Source organism: Schistocerca nitens, chromosome 9, assembly GCF_023898315.1.
Source record: "Schistocerca nitens isolate TAMUIC-IGC-003100 chromosome 9, iqSchNite1.1, whole genome shotgun sequence".
NCBI lineage: Eukaryota > Metazoa > Arthropoda > Insecta > Orthoptera > Acrididae > Schistocerca > Schistocerca nitens.
Window position 1 is genome coordinate 443,502,994 of NC_064622.1, and position 20,993 is coordinate 443,523,986.

General features: G+C 44.9%; 1 protein-coding gene across 1 annotated transcript in view; it reads right to left on the minus strand.

The window, feature by feature from the left end:
• LOC126203550 (fatty acyl-CoA reductase 1) overlaps nt 1–20,993 on the minus strand; it is a 233,206-nt gene that overhangs the window by 37,550 nt on the left and 174,663 nt on the right. The window contains exon 3 of the mRNA XM_049937871.1: nt 13,558–13,812. Within this exon, the coding sequence (XP_049793828.1) occupies nt 13,558–13,812 (255 nt within the window). The remainder of the gene's footprint in view (nt 1–13,557; nt 13,813–20,993) is intronic.

The following is a 20,993-nucleotide window of genomic DNA, read 5'->3' on the forward strand; positions in this document are numbered from 1 at the left end:
GAATCTACGAGCGTCTTGAAGTTGCTGATGAAGTTCTCTGCTGCCTTTGTGTCGGAGCTGGCTGCTTCGCCGTGCCTCACAACGCTGTGGATGCCGGTTCTTCTCTTAAACTTCTCGAACCACCAACGGCTTCCCTTAAACACTTCTCCGGCCGCTGACGATCCTGGCGTCTTCTTAACGAGGTCGGATAAAGTCATTCTCGTCTTCTCAAAAAATGATGTTCTCGTTAATAGTGTTGCCTTACAATTGGTTCAAATGGCTCTGAGCACTATGGGACTCAACTGCTGAGGTCATTAGTCCCCTAGAACTTAGAACTAGTTAAACCTAACTAACCTAAGGACATCACAAACATCCATGCCCGAGGCAGGATTCGAACCTGCGACCGTAGCGGTCTTGCGGTTCCAGACTGCAGCGCCTTTAACCGCACGGCCACTTCGGCCGGCGCCTTACAATTGCTTTTCATTTACCCCTATAAGGAAGAACCTTTCGACATCGTCCAAAATACTAAACCGTTTTTTTTTTTTTTATACTCTTGTCACTCCCCTTGAAGCATCTAGCTCCTTAATCTTGTTCTTAGGGATAGGGCAAATACACTCCTGGAAATTGAAATAAGAACATCGTGAATTCATTGTCCCAGGAAGGGGAAACTTTATTGACACATTCCTGGGGTCAGATACATCACATGATCACACTGACAGAACCACAGGCACATAGACACAGACAACAGAGCATGCACAATGTCGGCACTAGTACAGTGTATATCCACCTTTCGCAGCAATGCAGGCTGCTATTCTCCCATGGAGACGATCGTAGAGATGCTGGATGTAGTCCTGTGGAACGGCTTGCCATGCCATTTCCACCTGGCGCCTCAGTTGGACCAGCGTTCGTGCTGGACGTGCAGACCGCGTGAGACGATGCTTCATCCAGTCCCAAACATGCTCAATGGGGGACAGATCCGGAGATCTTGCTGGCCAGGGTAGTTGACTTACACCTTCTAGAGCACGTTGGGTGGCACGGGATACATGCGGACGTGCATTGTCCTGTTGGAACAGCAAGTTCCCTTGCCGGTCTAGGAATGGTAAAACGATGGGTTCGATGACGGTTTGGATGTACCGTGCACTATTCAGTGTCCCCTCGACGATCACCAGTGGTGTACGGCCAGTGTAGGAGATCGCTCCCCACACCATGATGCCGGGTGTTGGCCCTGTGTGCCTCGGTCGTATGCAGTCCTGATTGTGGCGCTCACCTGCACGGCGCCAAACACGCATACGACCATCATTGGCACAAAGGCAGAAGCGACTCTCATCGCTGAAGACGACACGTCTCCATTCGTCCCTCCATTCACGCCTGTCGCGACACCACTGGAGGCGGGCTGCACGATGTTGGGGCGTGAGCGGAAGACGGCCTAACGGTGTGCGGGACCGTAGCCCAGCTTCATGGAGACGGTTGCGAATGGTCCTCGCCGATACCCCAGGAGCAACAGTGTCCCTAATTTGCTGGGAAGTGGCGGTGCGGTCCCCTACGGCACTGCGTAGGATCCTACGGTCTTGGCGTGCATCCGTGCGTCGCTGCGGTCCGGTCCCAGGTCGACGGGCACGTGCACCTTCCGCCGACCACTGGCGACAACATCGATGTACTGTGGAGACCTCACGCCCCACGTGTTGAGCAATTCGGCGGTACGTCCACCCGGCCTCCCGCATGCCCACTATACGCCCTCGCTCAAAGTCCGTCAACTGCACATACGGTTCACGTCCACGCTGTCGCGGCATGCTACCAGTGTTAAAGACTGCGATGGAGCTCCGTATGTCACGGCAAACTGGCTGACACTGACGGCGGCGGTGCACAAATGCTGCGCAGCTAGCGCCATTCGACGGCCAACACCGCGGTTCCTGGTGTGTCCGCCGTGCCGTGCGTGTGATCATTGCTTGTAGAGCCCTCTCGCAGTGTCCGGAGCAAGTATGGTGGGTCTGACACACCGGTGTCAATGTGTTCTTTTTTCCATTTCCAGGAGTGTAGTTGATATAGACCGACTGAATGCGCTGACTAAATCAGCAACGCTCACACCACGCTCGCGTTTTTCAATGTTTTGTGTTTCATTTCTAAGGTCCTTTTCTTTCTCTTACGGTCGTCTTCTTGCGGCTTTATCTTCCGGGACACTTCTACGAAAGTTATTAAAATTTGGGCACAACAAACTCTGTGCGAACACAGGGTTAGAAAAATGTGTGCTCACAAGCTGCATTACGATGGTAACAGAAAGAGCGCTAAACGTACTAAAGACATTGTTCCAATGTCGCTGCCGACAGTGAAAGATGTTCATATTATCCAACGTTTCCCCCGCCGCGCGCGAACGGTTCCTAACGTCACGCTAAATGGTCATCACTCGTTATGCAAAACATCACTCGTTAACCGAGTCATTTCTTTAGAAGTGGTTTTGCTCGTTATGCGAATTGCGCGTTATAGGAGGTGCTCGTTAAGCGAGGTTCCACTGTATTCTATTTCAGAATGAATTTTGCGGTGCTTCGAGCGATTCTACATGAAGCGTTTGGTGACAGTTTCCAACAGCTTTAGAACCGATGTCAGAAGTGTGTTGTTGCTAATGGTGATTACTTTGAAGATCAATAACGGGGCTCTTTTTTCGAAGCTCTTCTGTCCTTTATTTTCTGAGATCATTCTCCGACCTTTCCAGCGGTACCTTGAAGAGAGAAAACCGCTGTATGGAACTTTAACTTATAAGAGGTATAGTGTTGCACCAGGAGGCCTGATGGAAAACAGGCCAGCTTCGTCAACCAAAATTTTCATAATTTTCTCAATTTTTCCATTTTGTTTTACGTGATGTTAAAATGAAGAGACGCACTAGGACCAATAAGGTATCAAAATTATCATAATGTTACTCTGCAGCTTGTCTCTCCAGTGGTTAGTACGGAAATGTATAGCTGAGAAGCAGCTGAAAAGTGTAATACTCCCGTCGGAACTGTAGACAATAAAGTACCTCCATCGAAAGACACATGGGGCCATATTATACTGAGCATAGAAGGAAAAGTTTTTACTTCCCAAACATTCGTGATGAACTTTTACTCAGTGACGATGATGAGGTCCCATAGTCCGAGGAGCGCAGGGGACGATGCGGGAGACACGCACCGCCGTACTAGGCAAGGTCCTAGTGGAGGTGGTTTGCCATTGCCTTCCTCCGACCGTAATGGGAATGAATGATGACGATGAAGACAACGGAAGTAACTGCTTGTACAAAAGTCTGAAGGCGGTGTACGACTTCGGACCGATATTCACTTGTTTCCGGTCGCTACCAACTGTAGCGTGTACTACACATGGTGACAAACACTGATAGGTTCCGCTGAGCGACGCCAGAACAGTAGGAACAAACGTTTCAATTTTGTGTTATAGATTTTGTATGAGTTGATGTACTGAAAATGTCTGTTTTGGATTTGTTTCATGACTCACGATGCCACGATGGGCAAAGTGTTCCAGCGCTATTCTTACGCCGCGGCAGCGGGTGTTCTGGGAGCCACTGGATGGCAGACGACTTGAAGGGCATTGTCGAGACTGAATGTGATGAAAAATGTCTTGCTAATAAATGAACATAAAATTGTATTCACTTCTGTACCTGATGTACGACTGTTAACAGTGAAAAGTTGTGATATATCAGATCTGTACGTGATGGTGACTGGTTGTACGTAGTGGGTTCTGAAAAGACATATTAAAATAGTTCAGTTGCGAGAATTGGTTGACAGGGCAATATTCAATTTTGAGATTTTCTAGTTGGATGAAGATTAGGCAGGCAACTTTAAATGACTATTCTTATAGCTCATGAGAAGTTATTAGTAGATTAAATTGTCAGTTAAATGACAGAAAGTGTTCTTACACACAAAATAGGATCGGAAGTGTAGCAATATCCCTGACATTTAATATTACGATGATTTAGATTGGTTATTTTGCACTTCAGTACTCGAAGCGTTTTGAACTCTAATGAAGCTTTACGAACTGTTAATGCTTGTTTAACCAGTCGATATTACTGCGATTGTGAATTCAGAGCATGTGAGTTACGAATAGAATTATTAACGGCACTATGGCATTATTGAAGAACTTACACTATCTAATTGTGCTGTTTGGTAGGTTTCTAGGGTCTTGCAAGTCAGTTAGAATTAATATCGGAGTGATATCTGAACACGCACCGTTCCGATCATCAATAAGATTCATATCTCTGAGTGAGACTATAGCTGATATGAACAGTGACACTGAAACTCTATTGACGAGGTGCCGTTAATGACATTTCTAGAAGTGAGTTGTTTAAACGCTTATGTAGGCAGGAAAAGGCGTACCATTAAATACTATAGTTATAAAAGTGCATGGAAGAGGATACTGACACCAGAGATTATCGTGTTGTTGGAACATCGCTGTATGGAGTCTTCGTGTGTTCCACAATATCGCAATTTTTTTTCACAAACGTAATTCAACATTCTACGTCCAAGTTATCCACGCGTCTACACTTTGTTAGCGAAAGTGGTTTGCTGTGGAAGAAACGTATTAAACAGAATAAGATTTGACTTATAAGAGTATTATTGTGGGTTCGTCTGAGTCCCGGTCATACAATTATATACACCTGCCGTGTGCCGATACACAGTCACAACAATAACTATACTAGAAATCAAAGTCCTTATCCATTAATTAATTATTAGCAGGCAGCCTGTGGTCGACTTCAGGAGAGGAGGGTCAGCGCACTACTTTAGTTTGTATGCGAGCAAAGCCCGTCTTCCTTCTACATCTCACTAAACTTTAACCATTTCAAAATAAGTTACATATAACATTTCTGTACTCTTTTACAACGAGTTGCACGTCTGCTTTCACTTATGACTAAGTAGAAGTACTGGAAACGGTAATGTGTGGTCGGTAAGGTACTCTAGGTTGGTTGCGCCGAGAAAATTCCCGGTAGCGATGGCCATTCTCCTTCTGTCGATACAGTTACTCGCGTCGGACACCACGCCAATAGTCTTCTCGGTGTAAACAAATAACCTGTGTTATTAAATGGCTAATAGGAGCCTCGAGGAGTGGCCGCGCAGTTCGAGGCGCCATGTCACGGATTCGGCCCCTCCCGCCGGGGGTTCGAGTCCTCCCTCGGGTATCGGTGTGTGTGTTGTTCTTAGCGTAAGTTAGTTTAAGTAGTGTGTAAGTCCAGGGACCGATGACCTCAGCAGTTTGGTTCCTTAGGAATTTACACACACACACACACACACACACACACACATCACTAATAGGAGCAGTTGGACGCTGTCTATATGACAGCTTTCAGGAGCAACAAATATTAGATTGTCAGAATTTTCCATATACGAGGGCTGTTCAATAAAGAATAATCATAATTTTTTTTACAACATACCTTTACTCATCCCCATAATTTAGATGGTCGATTTCAAAGTCGTCTGAATGCGGTGGACTTGTCCCAGCGTTTCTGCTAGTCTTCAAATACATGCTGGGAACCATTTTTTGAGAGGTCCTTCAAAATCGCCTCTGCAGCCTTCACCTCTGCCTCTGATGATTGATAATGACTCCCACGAAGGCTTTGCTTCATGTTAGGGAATAGAAAAAAATCACATGGGGCTAAATCCGGACTATAGGGAGGGTGAGGGATGCACTTCACGTTGATTTTTGCAAGATATTCAGCAACAACATTGGCAATATGCTCCGCGCATGATCGTGGTGTAGCATCCAGCCTGTTTCACGGAAATGTGTTCTTTTGCGCCTGATATGGACTTGCAATGTTTTCAGAACATCCCTGTAGTATTTTACAGTTATTGATGTGACCATTAACTTTCCCAGCAGAAGCGACCACTTTTGCTTTTTTGGAAGTTTGTGATGAAGGAGATTTCCACACTGAGCTTTGGTGTTTGCTCTCAGGATCAAAATGATGTAGCCAAGTTTCTTCAGCAGTGATTACATTTTGAAGAAACTCCGGATCTTTCTCTAACATCAACTTTAACAGCATGCAGACCTGCACGCATGGCATAATAAACAATGTCCGTATATGACATATACGTTGCAGCGGGCCCAGATGAGTACAAATTATATATTACATAATATATATATGTATATATGTATTGCGTAATGTGTACATATATATATTATGTAATACACACACACACACACACACACACACACACCCACACCCACCCACCCACACACACACACACACACACACACATATATATATATATATATATATATATATATATATATATATATATATATATATATACGTGTAAATGATGTATAAATAATATAATCAGCTTCAAGCGGACATGCACATCAGGCAGTAGCATGAACTGGAGGCAGTAGTGTTCCGTATGGTCAGTAGATACTCCAGAACGAATTATGGAAGCCGTGAACACTGACAGAAACTGGTGTGATGGAAGCAGGCATGACAAGAAAGGGATAACACTGAAATACAGTTACTGTGTTACGGCGTTACGTGGCACGTGGAGACTCTTGTTTCCCCTGGTTCTCACAATCTGGAGAAATCTTGACCTCAAACTCAAGAATACAGTAGACATTTTTTTTTCTTTTGTTTCGCTTAGTGGAATGTGCTGTTGAACCATTCCTATCATTTGATATAACACCCAAAAAGCTGGAAGTATGCTGTACTAAACTTCAACTTACGTCAAACAGAAACGACTGCCTCCGCTGTGAAACTTGCAGTCGTATTACTACTACTACTACTAATAATAATAATAATAATAATAATAACAATGAAAATAACAAAATAAATAATAATTAACGTATAGCCATGATGGGACATTTCGTCTACTGTATGACATTGTACCGAGTCAACCATCGCTTCAACCTGGAAGCTTGCACAGTCGTGAGCCCACTTGTTTACGGAAGATGCAAAGAATTACGTTCACGAGGAACCGGTTCTTTGCACGCCCCTATCGTTAGCTTATGCAGCTCTAATCGTTCCACTTCGCGCGGACGCTGTTGTTAGCTGATGGTTAGTAAACTGGACACAACCGTTACTGCAGTTGTGTAATACAAATTACGGCACGTAAATTAATAATTTACTACCTGAAGAGAACCCACTTCGTTGATATTTTCTCCGTTTGTTTTCTGAATTGGAAAAAAATGCATTTAATCATCTCCTTTGTATAACATTTAAAATACTGTAGGCTAATCTGCCCATAGATTGGTGCTTTTAAAGGTGAGTGGTAAGTAAGTGGAAATGAGTGGAATTTCTGACAGGAATACTGACTTTCGTTTTTCGTTTCCGGTTATTACCTTCGCTTCTATGGCACCTTTTAGAACCTTTCTTACGAGGGTATATCGGGAACACAGAACGAATTTGGGATCTTCATTGAGAGGTTTACACTTTCGTCTTGATTCATCATTGTGTTTGGTGCACTTTGTCGTGTTGACAGTGCGAGGTTTTCGAGTAGAGCGCGAGTGCGTTTTGAAGCACGAGTGAGAGACTAGGAGCTGAGAATCGATTACGAAAGTGTGGCGCAATGGGAAGAAAAAGTAATGTCGAGTTATATACACTACGGTGACTAATAAGTGAACTAAGCAGTAGCGGCTCGTGATTATACATTTTGGATGTTCACAAATTTTTTGATTCAGATAAACTTGAAAGTCTGAAACAGAAACTGTTATTTAACTACAACTACCAAACGAACGAAGATGGACGTCTGCTGCAGGGTGCGACACTTAGAGGCACAGAATGAAACTTGAAGTTGAGTGGTAAGGCGTACCTGTGCACGCCACAAACCGTGCACATTGTTAATCAAATCTGTATATATTAGAACCATGAGGCAATTCGTCATGCCAGCTGCGCATGCGCAGAAGCCCCTTAAAACGTGCACAACTGAAGATGTGCTTGCGTCCCTGACGCCAAGTTTCAGGTCTACAGGAGAAGTAGCGGGGTAGATATAGGGGCCGTATATTTCACATTACCTCATCTATGTTACATTTAACAACATTCAGAGAAAAATAACCAATAAATCCGCAAGGTCTCAAAAGTAGGGTGTTCACGTGCTCTTGTGGTCTGACACGGCAACCACCACTGGAGCCAAGTGTCGACAGAAGGTATAAAGCGAAAGTGCGATAAAAGGAAAGCTATTAATTAAAGAATTTAGAGAAAAAGTAGTGTAATGAGAAGTTATGAACGAAACATGTAGGACGAATGATGGCACAAATGTTCCAAGATTAACAATCGCATGCACATGATGAGAAATGGTACTTGCCTGAAGCATTATTTGATTTAAGATTAAACGAAATTCATAGGATCTGTCGGCCTGTAAAAAGTACTTTGTAAAACAGTGCAAGCTCTTCGAAATTCTTAAAACAATAGAAGTAAGCTACGGCGAAAGACGCATGTTACACAAAATGTATCGCAACAACCCTCATACTCTTCAAGAATTGCCGCACAACATTCTGGATGAGACTACAGCAATTCCAGTAGTCCAGCTTCGATCCGCCTTTAAAAACTTGCTGACAAGGACCCAAAACTGTCAAGATATGAACGGTGGTCACTTTCAACGTCTGCTATAGTCAAGTTAGTACTGTATTGCCTTTCCTCTGCTATGTTTCTTTGTATCCTGGATCTCTGCTCTCTGGGCGATTTTTCTTTGCCTCTCCCTGTACAATAAGAAGCAGGAGACAATATGAATGTAAAAAAAAGGCCAACTGAGAAATGCCTGGACTATAAAAAGTGTGTGTGTCAGCGACGCAGTCTTACGCCTCTACTGTCCAATCTATACATCGAAAAAACAATGACGTAAATAAAAGAGACGTTCAAGAGAAGAACTAACATTCAGGGTCAAAGGACATCAATGCTAGGGTTCGCTGAAGACGTAGCTACTCTCAGTGAAAGTAAGAAAGAATCGCAGGACATAGTAAATGGAACGAATATTCTAGTGAGCATACAGCATGGATTAAGAGTAAAATGAGGAAACGAATGAGGATAATCAGAAATGGGATTAGCAATAAAATTGTCGGAACTGATTACCACAAAGTAAATGAAGCTAAGGAATTTAGCTACGTTGACAACAAATTGACACGTGATGGACGAACTAAGGGGTGCATAAAATGAAGACTAGACAGCTGAAGAGAGCATTTTCCGCAAAGAGAAACCTACTGGTATCAAACATCGGTCTTAATTTGAGAATAAATTTTTGAGAATTTACGTTTGGAGCGCAGCATTGTATCGTACTGACTCATCGGCTGCCCGAAAACCGGAAAAGAAGAGAATCGACTCGTTTGTGATGTGGTGTTGTGTTGAGAATTAGGTGGACTGATGAGATAAGGAATTCTCTGCAGAATTGGAGGAGAGAGAAACGCATGGAGAACACTAACGCCGGCCGGAGTGGCCGAGCGGTTCTAGGCGCTACAGTCTGGAACCGCGCGACCGCTACGGTCGCAGGTTCGAATCCTGCCTCGGGCATGGATGTGTGTGATGTCCTTAGGTTAGTTAGGTTTAAGTAGTTGTAAGTTCTAGGGGACTGATGACCTCAGCAGTTAAGTCCCATAGTGCTCATAGCCATTTGAATCATTTTTTGAAAACACTAACAAGAAGAAGGGATTGTATGACGGGACATGTGCTATGACGTCACGGAGTAGTTTTCATGGTACTACAGGGAGCTGTAGAGTGTAAAAACTGTAGGGAAAGACAGGGATTGGGATGTATCCAACAAATAGAGGATTTAGGATGCAAGTGATACTCTGAGATGAAGGGGCTAGTGCAAGACAAGAATTCGTGATGGGTTGCATCAAACCAGAAATCAGTCAGTAGACTGATGACTCAAAAGTAAATAAAAAACTGATGGTAAGTTCAAACGATAAATCTGACGCAGCCAGTGTTGTAAGACAACCATGACTGGGAGTGCGGGCGAAACGGTTGTTAATCAAATTTGTCGTCTAATGAACAGTGATGACAACTGCAAGTACTTTTTGTTAATCGCTAAGTAAAACCAAATGCATTACACGCGGTCCAGCCACATTGATGTGACGATCTGTCAAAAGTCTGAATAACCGCCTTTAGTAGTGTGAATGTGCAGGTAGAGAATCATCGAGATTCTGGGAAGTACTGGCAGGGATGTGGGGCCTTGCTGACTACGGTGCCGTGGAAAGACGCGCTGAGTTTCTCAGTTGAGGATCTACGGCACGAACAGTCTGCTCGACGTCGTCTCACAGATTCTCGATTGAGTTTAGATCGAAGAGGTTTGGTGCTTCATCTGTCACCACTCAGTGGAAGTTCAGTTACGCTATTGGCGTGCAAATTCTAGCCTTCGTCCCCAATGAACAGTAGTCAAAGGTGCGGAATACCATATGCAGCAACGTTCGCTGAACGGTCGTCGAGGAAACACTATTAGTTGTCGCTTGGTTCATCTGGGAGGTCAACTGCTCAACATTTGCACATCTATTCGCCCGTACACATTTCCGCAGCCGTCATTCACCGCAGTCATCTATGGCATGTGGTGGACTACAGTTGCCTCGGCGTCAGTTTTGAATAGCGCCATTTTCCATGCGCAGTATACTTTATACTTTAGCCATGGGGATGCTAACAGTTTACAAAATTAGCCGTTTCGGAAATGCTTCCTCCCTTGGCCTGAAAGCCAATGACCATGACATCAGATAAATCGCTCCATTTACACCTCGTACAACAACGAATGTACGAGGGCAGTTCAATAAGTAATGCAACACATTTTTTTTCTGAAACAGGGGTTGTTTTATTCAGCATTGAAATACACCAGGTTATTCCCCAATCTTTTAGCTACACAACACTATTTTTCAACGTAATCTCCATTCAATGCTACGGCCTTACGCCACCTTGAAATGAGGGCCTGTATGCCTGCACGGTACCATTCCACTGGTCGAAGTCGGAGCCAACGTCGTACTGCATCAATAACTTCTTCATCATCCGCGTAGTGCCTCCCACGGATTGCGTCCTTCATTGGGCCAAACATATGGAAATCCGACGGTGCGAGATCGGGGCTGTAGGGTGCATGAGGAAGAACAGTCCACTGAAGTTTTGTGAGCTCCTCTCGGGTGCGAAGACTTGTGTGAGGTCTTGCGTTGTCATGAAGAAGGAGAAGTTCGTTCAGATTTTTGTGCCTACGAACACGCTGAAGTCGTTCCTTCAATTTCTGAAGAGTAGCACAATACACTTCTTCAGAGTTGATCGTTTGACCATGGGGAAGGACATCGAACAGAATAACCCCTTCAGCGTCCCAGAAGACTGTAACCATGACTTTACCAGCTGAGGGTATGGCTTTAAACTTTTTCTTGGTAGGGGAGTGGGTGTGGCGCCACTCCATTGATTGCCGTTTTGTTTCAGGTTCAAAGTGATGAACCCATGTTTCATCGCCTGTAACAATCTTTGACAAGAAATTGTCACCCTCAGCCACATGACGAGCAAGCAATTCCGCACAGATGGTTCTCCTTTGCTCTTTATGGTGTTCGGTTAGACAACGAGGGACCCAGCGGGAACAAACCTTTGAATATCCCAACTGGTGAACAATTGTGACAGCACTACCAACAGAGATGTCAAGTTGAGCACTGAGTTGTTTGATGGTGATCCGTCGATCATCTCGAACGAGTGTGTTTGCACGCTCCGCCATTGCAGGAGTCACAGCTGTGCACGGCCGGCCCGCACGCGGGAGATCAGACAGTCTTGCTTGACCTTGCGGCGATGATGACACACGCTTTGCCCAACGACTCACTGTGCTTTTGTCCACTGCCAGATCACCGTAGACATTCTGCAAGCGCCTATGAATATCTGAGATGCCCTGGTTTTCCGCCAAAAGAAACTCGATCACTGCCCGTTGTTTGCAACGCACATCCGTTACAGACGCCATTTTAACAGCTCCGTACAGCGCTGCCACCTGTCGGAAGTCAATGATACTATACGAGACGAAGAGGGAATGTTTGAAAATATTCCACAAGAAATTTCCGGTTTTTTCAACCAAAATTGGCCGAGAAAAAAAATGTGTTGCATTACTTATTGAACTGCTCTCGTACTATTTTCCGCGGAATCTCCCCCACCACTGTTTATACGCAGAAACGCCAACGAAACTGGTACAGACATGCGTATTCAAATAAAGAGATATGTAAACAGGCAGAATACGGCACTCCGGTGGGCAACGTCTATATAAGACAACAATGGTCTGGCGCAGTTGTTAGATCGGTCACTGCTGCTACAATGGCAGGTTTCTAAGATTTAAGTGAGTTTGAACGTGGTGTTATAGTCGGCGTACGAGCGATGGGACACACCATCTCTCAGGTAGCGATGAAGTTGGGACCTCCCCGTACAACCACTTCACCATGGATATCAGGAATCCGGTAAAACGTCAAATCTCCGACATCGCTGCTGCTGGAAAAAGTTCCTGCAATAATGGGACCAACGACGACTGAAGAGAATCGTTCAACGTGACAGAAGTGCAACCCTTCCGTAAATTGCTGCAGATTTCACTGCTGGGCCAGTATGCGAATCATTCAACGAAATGCCATCGGTACGGTCTTTCGGAGCAGAAGGTTCACTCTTGTACACTTGACGACTGCACGACACAAAACTGTACGTGTCGACTGGGCCCGTCAGCACCGACATTGAACTAATGATGACTGAAAACATGTTTCCTGGTCGAACGAGTCTCGTTTCAAGTTGTATCGAACGGATGGACGTGTACGGCTATGCAGGCAACCTCATGAATCCATGGACCCTGCATGTCAGCAGGGGACTGTTCAAGCTGGCGGAGGCTCTGTAATGGCGTAGGGCGTGTGCAGTTGGAGTGATATGGGACCCCTGATACGTTTAGATACGACCTTGAGAGGTGACGTACGTAAGCATCCTGTCTGATCATCTGCATCCATTTATGTCGATAGTGCATTCCAACGGACTTGGGCAATTTCAGTAGAACATTGCGACACCCCACACGTCCAGAATTGCTACAGAGTGGCTCCAGGAACACTCTTCTGAGTTTAAAGACTTCCGCTGGGGACTCCTGAAATAGGAACGTTAATGAGCATACCTGGCTTGCCTTGAAGCGTGCTATTCAGAAGAGAACTCCACACCTAAGTATCCTTACGGATTTATGGGCAGGCCTGTAGGATTCATGGTGTTCTCTCCAGCACTACTGCAGACGTTAGTCGAGTCCATTGCACGTCGTGTTGCGGCACTTCTGCGAGCTCTCGGGGACCCTACACGATATTAGGCAGGTGTACCAGTTTTTTTTTTGGGTCTTCAGCGTCTATTCTCCACCGCTAGTGTTGACATATGCCGTCTGTGAGTTGTTATTGCACGTGGTGCTCATATTAATGTGACTGGACTGGACCGTGTATTATCTATTGAATTTCAGTAATAAGCGAACGGTAAAAGCTGTTCACCTGTATCTAACTTCTTCGCCCCCGACTAAATATACATTTTGGCTGTCCAGATTACATTTTCGACCCCTAAACGAACACTTTAAGCACGAGGAGAGGGGGAGGAGTGTTACATGCTGCCGTTCGACATCCAGTCTAGGTACGGATTGCTTTTGACATCACGGTACGGAGGGTGGTACTTACATCGAGCTTCTTGACCTCCTTGGCGAGCTCGAGCATGAGCCTGGTGCCCCTGGTGTTGAGCATGACGGCCTTCTTGAGCTCCTCGTCGAAGCGGATGGTGGCGGCGGCGTGGTAGATGATGGAGACGCGCTCGCACAGCGTCTCGCGGTCGGCCGCCGACAGCCCCAGGTCGGGCGCAGCCACGTCCCCAGCCACGCCCACCACTTTGCGGGCGATCAGCTCCGCTCCGCGCTCCGCCTTCAGCTTGTCGAACAGCTGCAACCAACACGTCGGCACGGTTCAGCCACTGATTGCACTCGAGACAGTTTTAACTGCTTCCTGATCAGAACTCTATAGAGTTGAATAGAATTGTGTGATGGAAGTCTCATGTTGATGTTGTCGCTCTTGGTCGTCCACAGAAATTTATCCAAGAGGGTGTAAAATTATATAATTTGCCATTTCTTTTATGCAGGTTACTTTACAAAAAAATTGTAATATATCGGTAGTCAAAATTAAAAGTTCCTATAATTGCAAGGATTGCTGAAAAGTAATGCCTCCGAATTTTTATGTGAAAATTATTAAAAACTTTTATTAACATTCTACATCTTTATTCTACATGTCTACATATTTATTTCTCACCATAGTCACCCCGGCAACGAACACACTTTGTAACACCATAGCGTAGACACTAAATACCTTTTGTTGATTCATTTAGCTTTCTATTCTGTTCAGCATCCCATCGTTGAACTTCTGTAATTAGTGTACGATTAATTCGATACTGTAATGAAGTGTAATCTCTGTAATATGCACAATATGAGCAAATGATCTTTTGTCTTCCTCATATAATCTCCTTGGTTATCTTTAAAATTAAATAATTTTATTTAAATAATTTTGTGTAGAACTACGAATACATGCAAATGTTCTGTTTTATTTAAAATGTTTGTTTGTTGTCATGTAAACCGCTGACCTTCACTTAGAGTTGTTAGTTATTTTGTATGTAAAAGGTGTTGTGGTTCCCTTCGGGAATGGGACTGTGTAGCGCGCGCAAATTGTGGTTGGCCTAGGTAGAAAAGGTGGAACAAAGAGTCAGTCGGGGACGTGCTACCAAACTATCAACTGCTCATGTAAAAGTTGTGTATTGTGCTGGTTCCGAGAGAGGCTTTTCTGACGCTTTCCGCCGGCCGCGGTGGTCTCGCGGTTCTAGGCGCTCAGTCCGGAACCGCGAGACTGCTACGGTCGCAGGTTCGAATCCTGCCTCGACCATGGATGTGTGTGATGTCCTTAGGTTAGTTAGGTTTAAGTAGTTCTAAGTTCTAGGGGACTGATGACCACAGATGTTAAGTCCCATAGTGCTCAGAGCCATTTGAACCATTTGCGCTTTCCAAAGCCTCGCTTGGATAGATAAAGAGCTGGAACTATTTTTGAATTGATAGCTATCATCGCCACCAAGAAATGACAGAGTCCTGCAATTCCACCTGCAAATCCACCTACCAACATGCAAAATATAAGGTAATTTACATTGAATTTATGTACCTACACTCCTGGAAATTGAAATAAGAACACCGTGAATTCATTGTCCCAGGAAGGGGAAACTTTATTGACACATTCCTGGGGTCAGATACATCACATGATCACACTGACAGAACCACAGGCACATAGACACAGGCAACAGAGCATGCACAATGTCGGCACTAGTACAGTGTATATCCACCTTTCGCAGAAATGCAGGCTGCTATTCTCCCATGGAGACGATCGTAGAGATGCTGGATGTAGTCCTGTGGAACGGCTTGCCATGCCATTTCCACCTGGCGCCTCAGTTGGACCAGCGTTCGTGCTGGACGTGCAGACCGCGTGAGACGACGCTTCATCCAGTCCCAAACATGCTCAATGGGGGACAGATCCGGAGATCTTGCTGGCCAGGGTAGTTGACTTACACCTTCTAGAGCACGTTGGGTGGCACGGTATACATGCGGACGTGCATTGTCCTGTTGGAACAGCAAGTTCCCTTGCCGGTCTAGGAATGGTAGAACGATGGGTTCGATGACGGTTTGGATGTACCGTGCACTATTCAGTGTCCCCTCGACGATCAGCAGTGGTGTACGGCCAGTGTAGGAGATCGCTCCCCACACCATGATGCCGGGTGTTGGCCCTGTGTGCCTCGGTCGTATGCAGTCCTGATTGTGGCGCTCACCTGCACGGCGCCAAACACGCATACGACCATCATTGGCACCAAGGCAGAAGCGACTCTCATCGCTGAAGACGACACGTCTCCATTCGTCCCTCCGTTCACGCCTGTCGCGACACCACTGGAGGCGGGCTGCACGATGTTGGGGCGTGAGCGGAAGACGGCCTAACGGTGTGCGGGACCGTAGCCCAGCTTCATGGAGACGGTTGCGAATGGTCCTCGCCGATACCCCAGGAGCAACAGTGTCCCTAATTTGCTGGGAAGTGGCGGTGCGGTCCCCTACGGCACTGCGTAGGATCCTACGGTCTTGGCGTGCATCCGTGCGTCGCTGCGGTCCGGTCCCAGGTCGACGGGCACGTGCACCTTCCGCCGACCACTGGCGACAACATCGATATACTGTGGAGACCTCACGCCCCACGTGTTGAGCAATTCGGCGGTACGTCCACCCGGTCTCCCGCATGCCCACTATACGCCCTCGCTCAAAGTCCGTCAACTGCACATACGGTTCACGTCCACGCTGTCGCGGCATGCTACCAGTGTTAAAGACTGCGATGGAGCTCCGTATGCCACGGCAAACTGGCTGACACTGACGGCGGCGGTGCACAAATGCTGCGCAGCTAGCGCCATTCGACGGCCAACACCGCGGGTCCTGGTGTGTCCGCTGTGCCGTGCGTGTGATCATTGCTTGTACAGCCCTCTCGCAGTGTCCGGAGCAAGTATGGTGGGTCTGACACACCGGTGTCAATGTGTTCTTTTTTCCATTTCCAGGAGTGTATTTTGATTTTTTCCTTATCACAACACCTCTCAGGTTCCTCTCCGTTTGAACCATGAGTACTTTTTTGAAAGCATATTAAAATTAATATGACAATAGAGTGTGCTAAAATTAATATTGTTTGTTGAAAAGATCTTACAAATATTTCAAGTTTGTGTTTCACTGTAGTAAAAGTTCAGAACTGCAACTGTTGAGAGTTATATGTTCATGCTTGCTAAGTACTTGTCTGTCTAGTGTATTGAAAGTGTGTTTAGTTTGCTCTGCTACAATGGTCAAGATTAAGAGCCCCCCCCCCCCCATTGAAAGTAGTTCAAATGTACAAAGTTACTTAATTATAGAAACTTTCAATTACTCTTGCTATTCAAGTCAAATTCTGTACAATATTGGGTTCCTCTTGTGTATTGAAAATGCATATTAATAGTGTAATAGGATCCACAGTTTATCCTTTATGCTCATGGTAAATAACAATTAATAGAAAACAGCAACTTCTTCTATTCAAAATTCAGTGAGAAATTGTTTGTTAGTGAAGTTCTTACTTTTGCAGTGAACTACATTTACAATTTTTTGTCAGACAGGAAAATGTTTGAAAAGTAATATTGAACCTTTGCCAATTTTATGATTCTACAGTGAATATTAATAGTAATGTTATAAAGACCATTCAGTTTGAATAAGCCCTGGAAGTAATAGTGTGTATGGTTATCTGTTATATTTATGCAAATAGTTTGTTCTGCTCTGTCAGCTCCAAACTTACCGTGAACATATGCAGGTGTCAGAGTTCATTGCACTCTCGAGTGACAAAAGTATAGGCTGTGTTTGCCCATTGAAGTTACTTATTTTCAGTTCTTGAACAGGAATGTTACTCATTCTCTTGTCTAATTAGGATGGCGACCGTTTTCTTTATTCTTCGAACAGTGTAGATAGATAAAACATTGTTTGTTACTGTTTAAATATTCACGTAATTTTGACTTTCACTTCCGATAAGCCACCTCCGTTAGGTACAACACGGTCAACATAACAAAATTCCTCCCAGGGAATTTACTATACTATCAATTATAGTATCTTTATACTATAATTGATGAATAAAAATAATTTCATTATACAAACTGCCTCCAGCCTTGAGGTTATGATATAATAGTAGCGGGTGAAAGTGTTATACGTGGCTTTTCCGTGACAGGACTATTTGCTCTGTTGGGGCATAGCACGTAATACACCAAATTTGATATTTGATTACACAAGCTACGTACTGCAGCATTATAACTTCTCCCAACTGGAGACCAGTTTGTTGATACCTTCACTGTAGAGAGATTGACTTTATCGACGGAGCCACAACCTCCATCACTATCAAAGGGAAGTCCTCGGAGGTACTCTTTATGTTGATGAAACAGATGAAAATCGGATGAGGCCAAATCGGGTCTGTATGGAGGATGATCGATGGCAGTGAACCTAGGGCGTCGGATCGTTGCAGCTGTCTCAGCGCCCGTGTGTGGTCCGGCATTGTCATGCTGAAGAAGAGGGTGCTACATGCGTGAACTAACTCTTCGAATCCGCGCTTTCAGTTTTCTGAGGACCTCGCAGTACTTTACAGAGTTTATGGTGGTGCCTTTAGGCATGAACTCGAAATGCACCACATCTTAAACGTCCCAGAGCACTGTTAGCATGACTTTTCCTGTTGGTGACATGGTCTTGCAGTTTTTGGCGTCCTCTCTTGTTTTTGGGGTCAGCTTTCATCACCTGTCACGATGTTGTTAAGCAATCCATGACACTCTCGCTCAAAACCCCAAAGATATTATTGGAAGATGACTGGTCTCCTCTGTGTCATGTCAGGGGTGAGCATTCGAGGCACCCACTGTGCACACAGCACGCTGTTGCTCACGCACCAACAGAATTGCATTACGCGCCGCCTTGTCACACTGTACAATTGGAAATTGGAAATTTGTGGTAAGTTCCAATGGGACCAAACTGTTGAGATCATCGGTCCATGGGCTTACACACTACTTAACCTAACTTAAACTAACTTACGCTGAGGACAACACACACACACACACACACACACACACACACACACACCAATGCCGGAGGGAGGACTCGAACCTCCGACGGGGGAGCAGCGCGAACCGTGACAACGCGCCTAAAACCGCGCGGCGAACCAGCGCGGCACACTGTACAATTCCGAGTCCTCTAGCGACAGAGGGTTGCAGCCTGCGTCCGTGTTGCGGTAAAGCCGACCGAGTAATATGGATGACATGCAATACCTCAACCTATATTGGGAACAGGCATTATTTTCCAGCACTCTCTCGTGTCAGTCAGGAAAAAAATATCTGTTGAGATATGGGCCGTTAAAGGTCAGCAATTGATACCTTGATTTTGTTGACAGACGAGGCAGGATTCACAACAGATGGGATGATAATTACCACAATACGCACGTGTGGCAATATGCAAATACTCGAGCAATCATGGAGCTGAGGCATCAGGACCGCTTCAGTATAGATGTTGGACAGGCGCCGTCTTAAATTAGAGTCTATAGATTTGGTAGAGTGTGTGTGCTCAAGCTGCTTCTACTGCGGCTAGTGAAAATGTCCTCTCGTCTAATTTGGCCACTGTACTCAAGGGACAAGACCGACACAGCAAAGCAGAGTTTGTTACTATACCAAGTTATCCTTACACTGCCCAATTAGGAAAACTATAGGAGAAGTTAAGCATCTTATAATGAGAGTCAAGTCTGCTTTTAACAAAATTTTTATTCACTCTAAAACTGAAGATGAGTCAAAAGATACTTGTGTTTAACAGAATTTCATGTTTGGTTATTGATAAACGAAGGATGCAGCATCTCGTCGACGTCTCCGGTGCTGATATTGAACTAAGTGTGAACGCAGCGGTTAATAACAAAATAAACATTATGCCTCTCTCGCTTATATGGCCTTTTCTGCCTGCGTCCTGCTCGTAATCCATTACATATGAAAACATTTCTATACGTCTTTCATGCATTCACAGCGCCACATTTGCACCTGGTGGCCAAAATTGCAACTAATTTTTTTCAGCGAAATCTGTTCCGCTTTAAAGCATTAGAGTTTGTACCAAGTTTCGCTGACATACGATAATTAAAGCCCACACTGGATAACTGCGAGTAGCTGCATCTTAATTATAAGCACCCAGTATATTTCGTAGCAGTTAGTACTGTTAACCCTGACTATGCTTATTTCCAATTATTGTAAGATGAAATTTCGTTAAAATATTAGAAACTTGGGACTGACATGATCCTAATACCACACTTGACGATCGCTTCAGTCTTTTTCACCTAGGCGCTTCCATCTCTCTCTCTCAACTCAAGATGCGCGGGTAACAACTGTACGTCTTGTCCCCACCACACTTTCTTCCAGCAACTTACATAAACCAGAGGTTATACAGATGGAACAAATTCGGTAAAGGCGGGACATTAAGCCCAAAGAAAGGACAAATAAAAGCTTCACCCTGGACGAGTTCCGCTGTTTGCATATTGAGTACTTCTGCGAGTCACGCTATAGAGAAAAGATGTTTGCTAGATTTTCACTGATACGAGTTTTACCCCGTACCTCTGACCGCAGATTTATGTTGACTGACGCTGTCTGCATTTACACGTGGAAAATACGCCGCACGTTATCTGATGCATCTCTTTGATGGTACAGAGAATTTAATAGCATGCAGGTTACCGGCAACAGCAAACAGCAGTGCTGCGCCGTGACCTTTGGCAACGCATGTTAACACAAACGAAACACGTGCAGAGGCTACGAAAACAACAGAGGCAGCCCTTAATCTGCTGTACAGGAAGACGAACTGGAAAGTTTTCAAGGGAAGTCCTCTCTAGAAATACGAGGCGCGTTCAGTAAGTAATGCAACACTTTTTTCTGAAAGGAAGTTGGTTTTATACAGGATTCCAATGCACAATATTATTCTCCACTCATTTGGTTACAAAATCTTGTTTTCCAACATAATCTCCGTTCAGTGCGACGGCATTACGCCAGCTTTCTGGGAGGGCTTATATACCCGCATCGTACCACTTTACTGGTCGACGTCCAGGCCAACGTCTTGCTGCGTTAATAATCTCCCAATCATCCACATTCTGCTTTCCGCAGGGTGCATCCTTCATTGGACCAAGCAGATGCAAGGTGGAAGTTGCGAGATCCCGGTTGTGAAGTGACTGAGAAACAGTCCAATGAAGCTCTGAAGACGTTCTGCTAGCGCCTATGAATATCTGCGATGTTTTTTTTTTTTTTTACGAAAAAAAAACAATGTCAGCTCCCCACTTGCAACACACCTCCGTTACAGACGCCATTTTGAACAGTACGTATAGCACCGCCGCGTATCGGAACTTCATGAAACGATAGTGACTGAAGTGGAAATATTCCGCAATGTCCCACAACAAATTCCGCATTTTTTCAAACGAAACTGGTCGAGGAAAGAAACAGCACGAGAAATTATAACAAATAGTATAAAACATGTTTCGTTAACACTATCAGCGCAAAT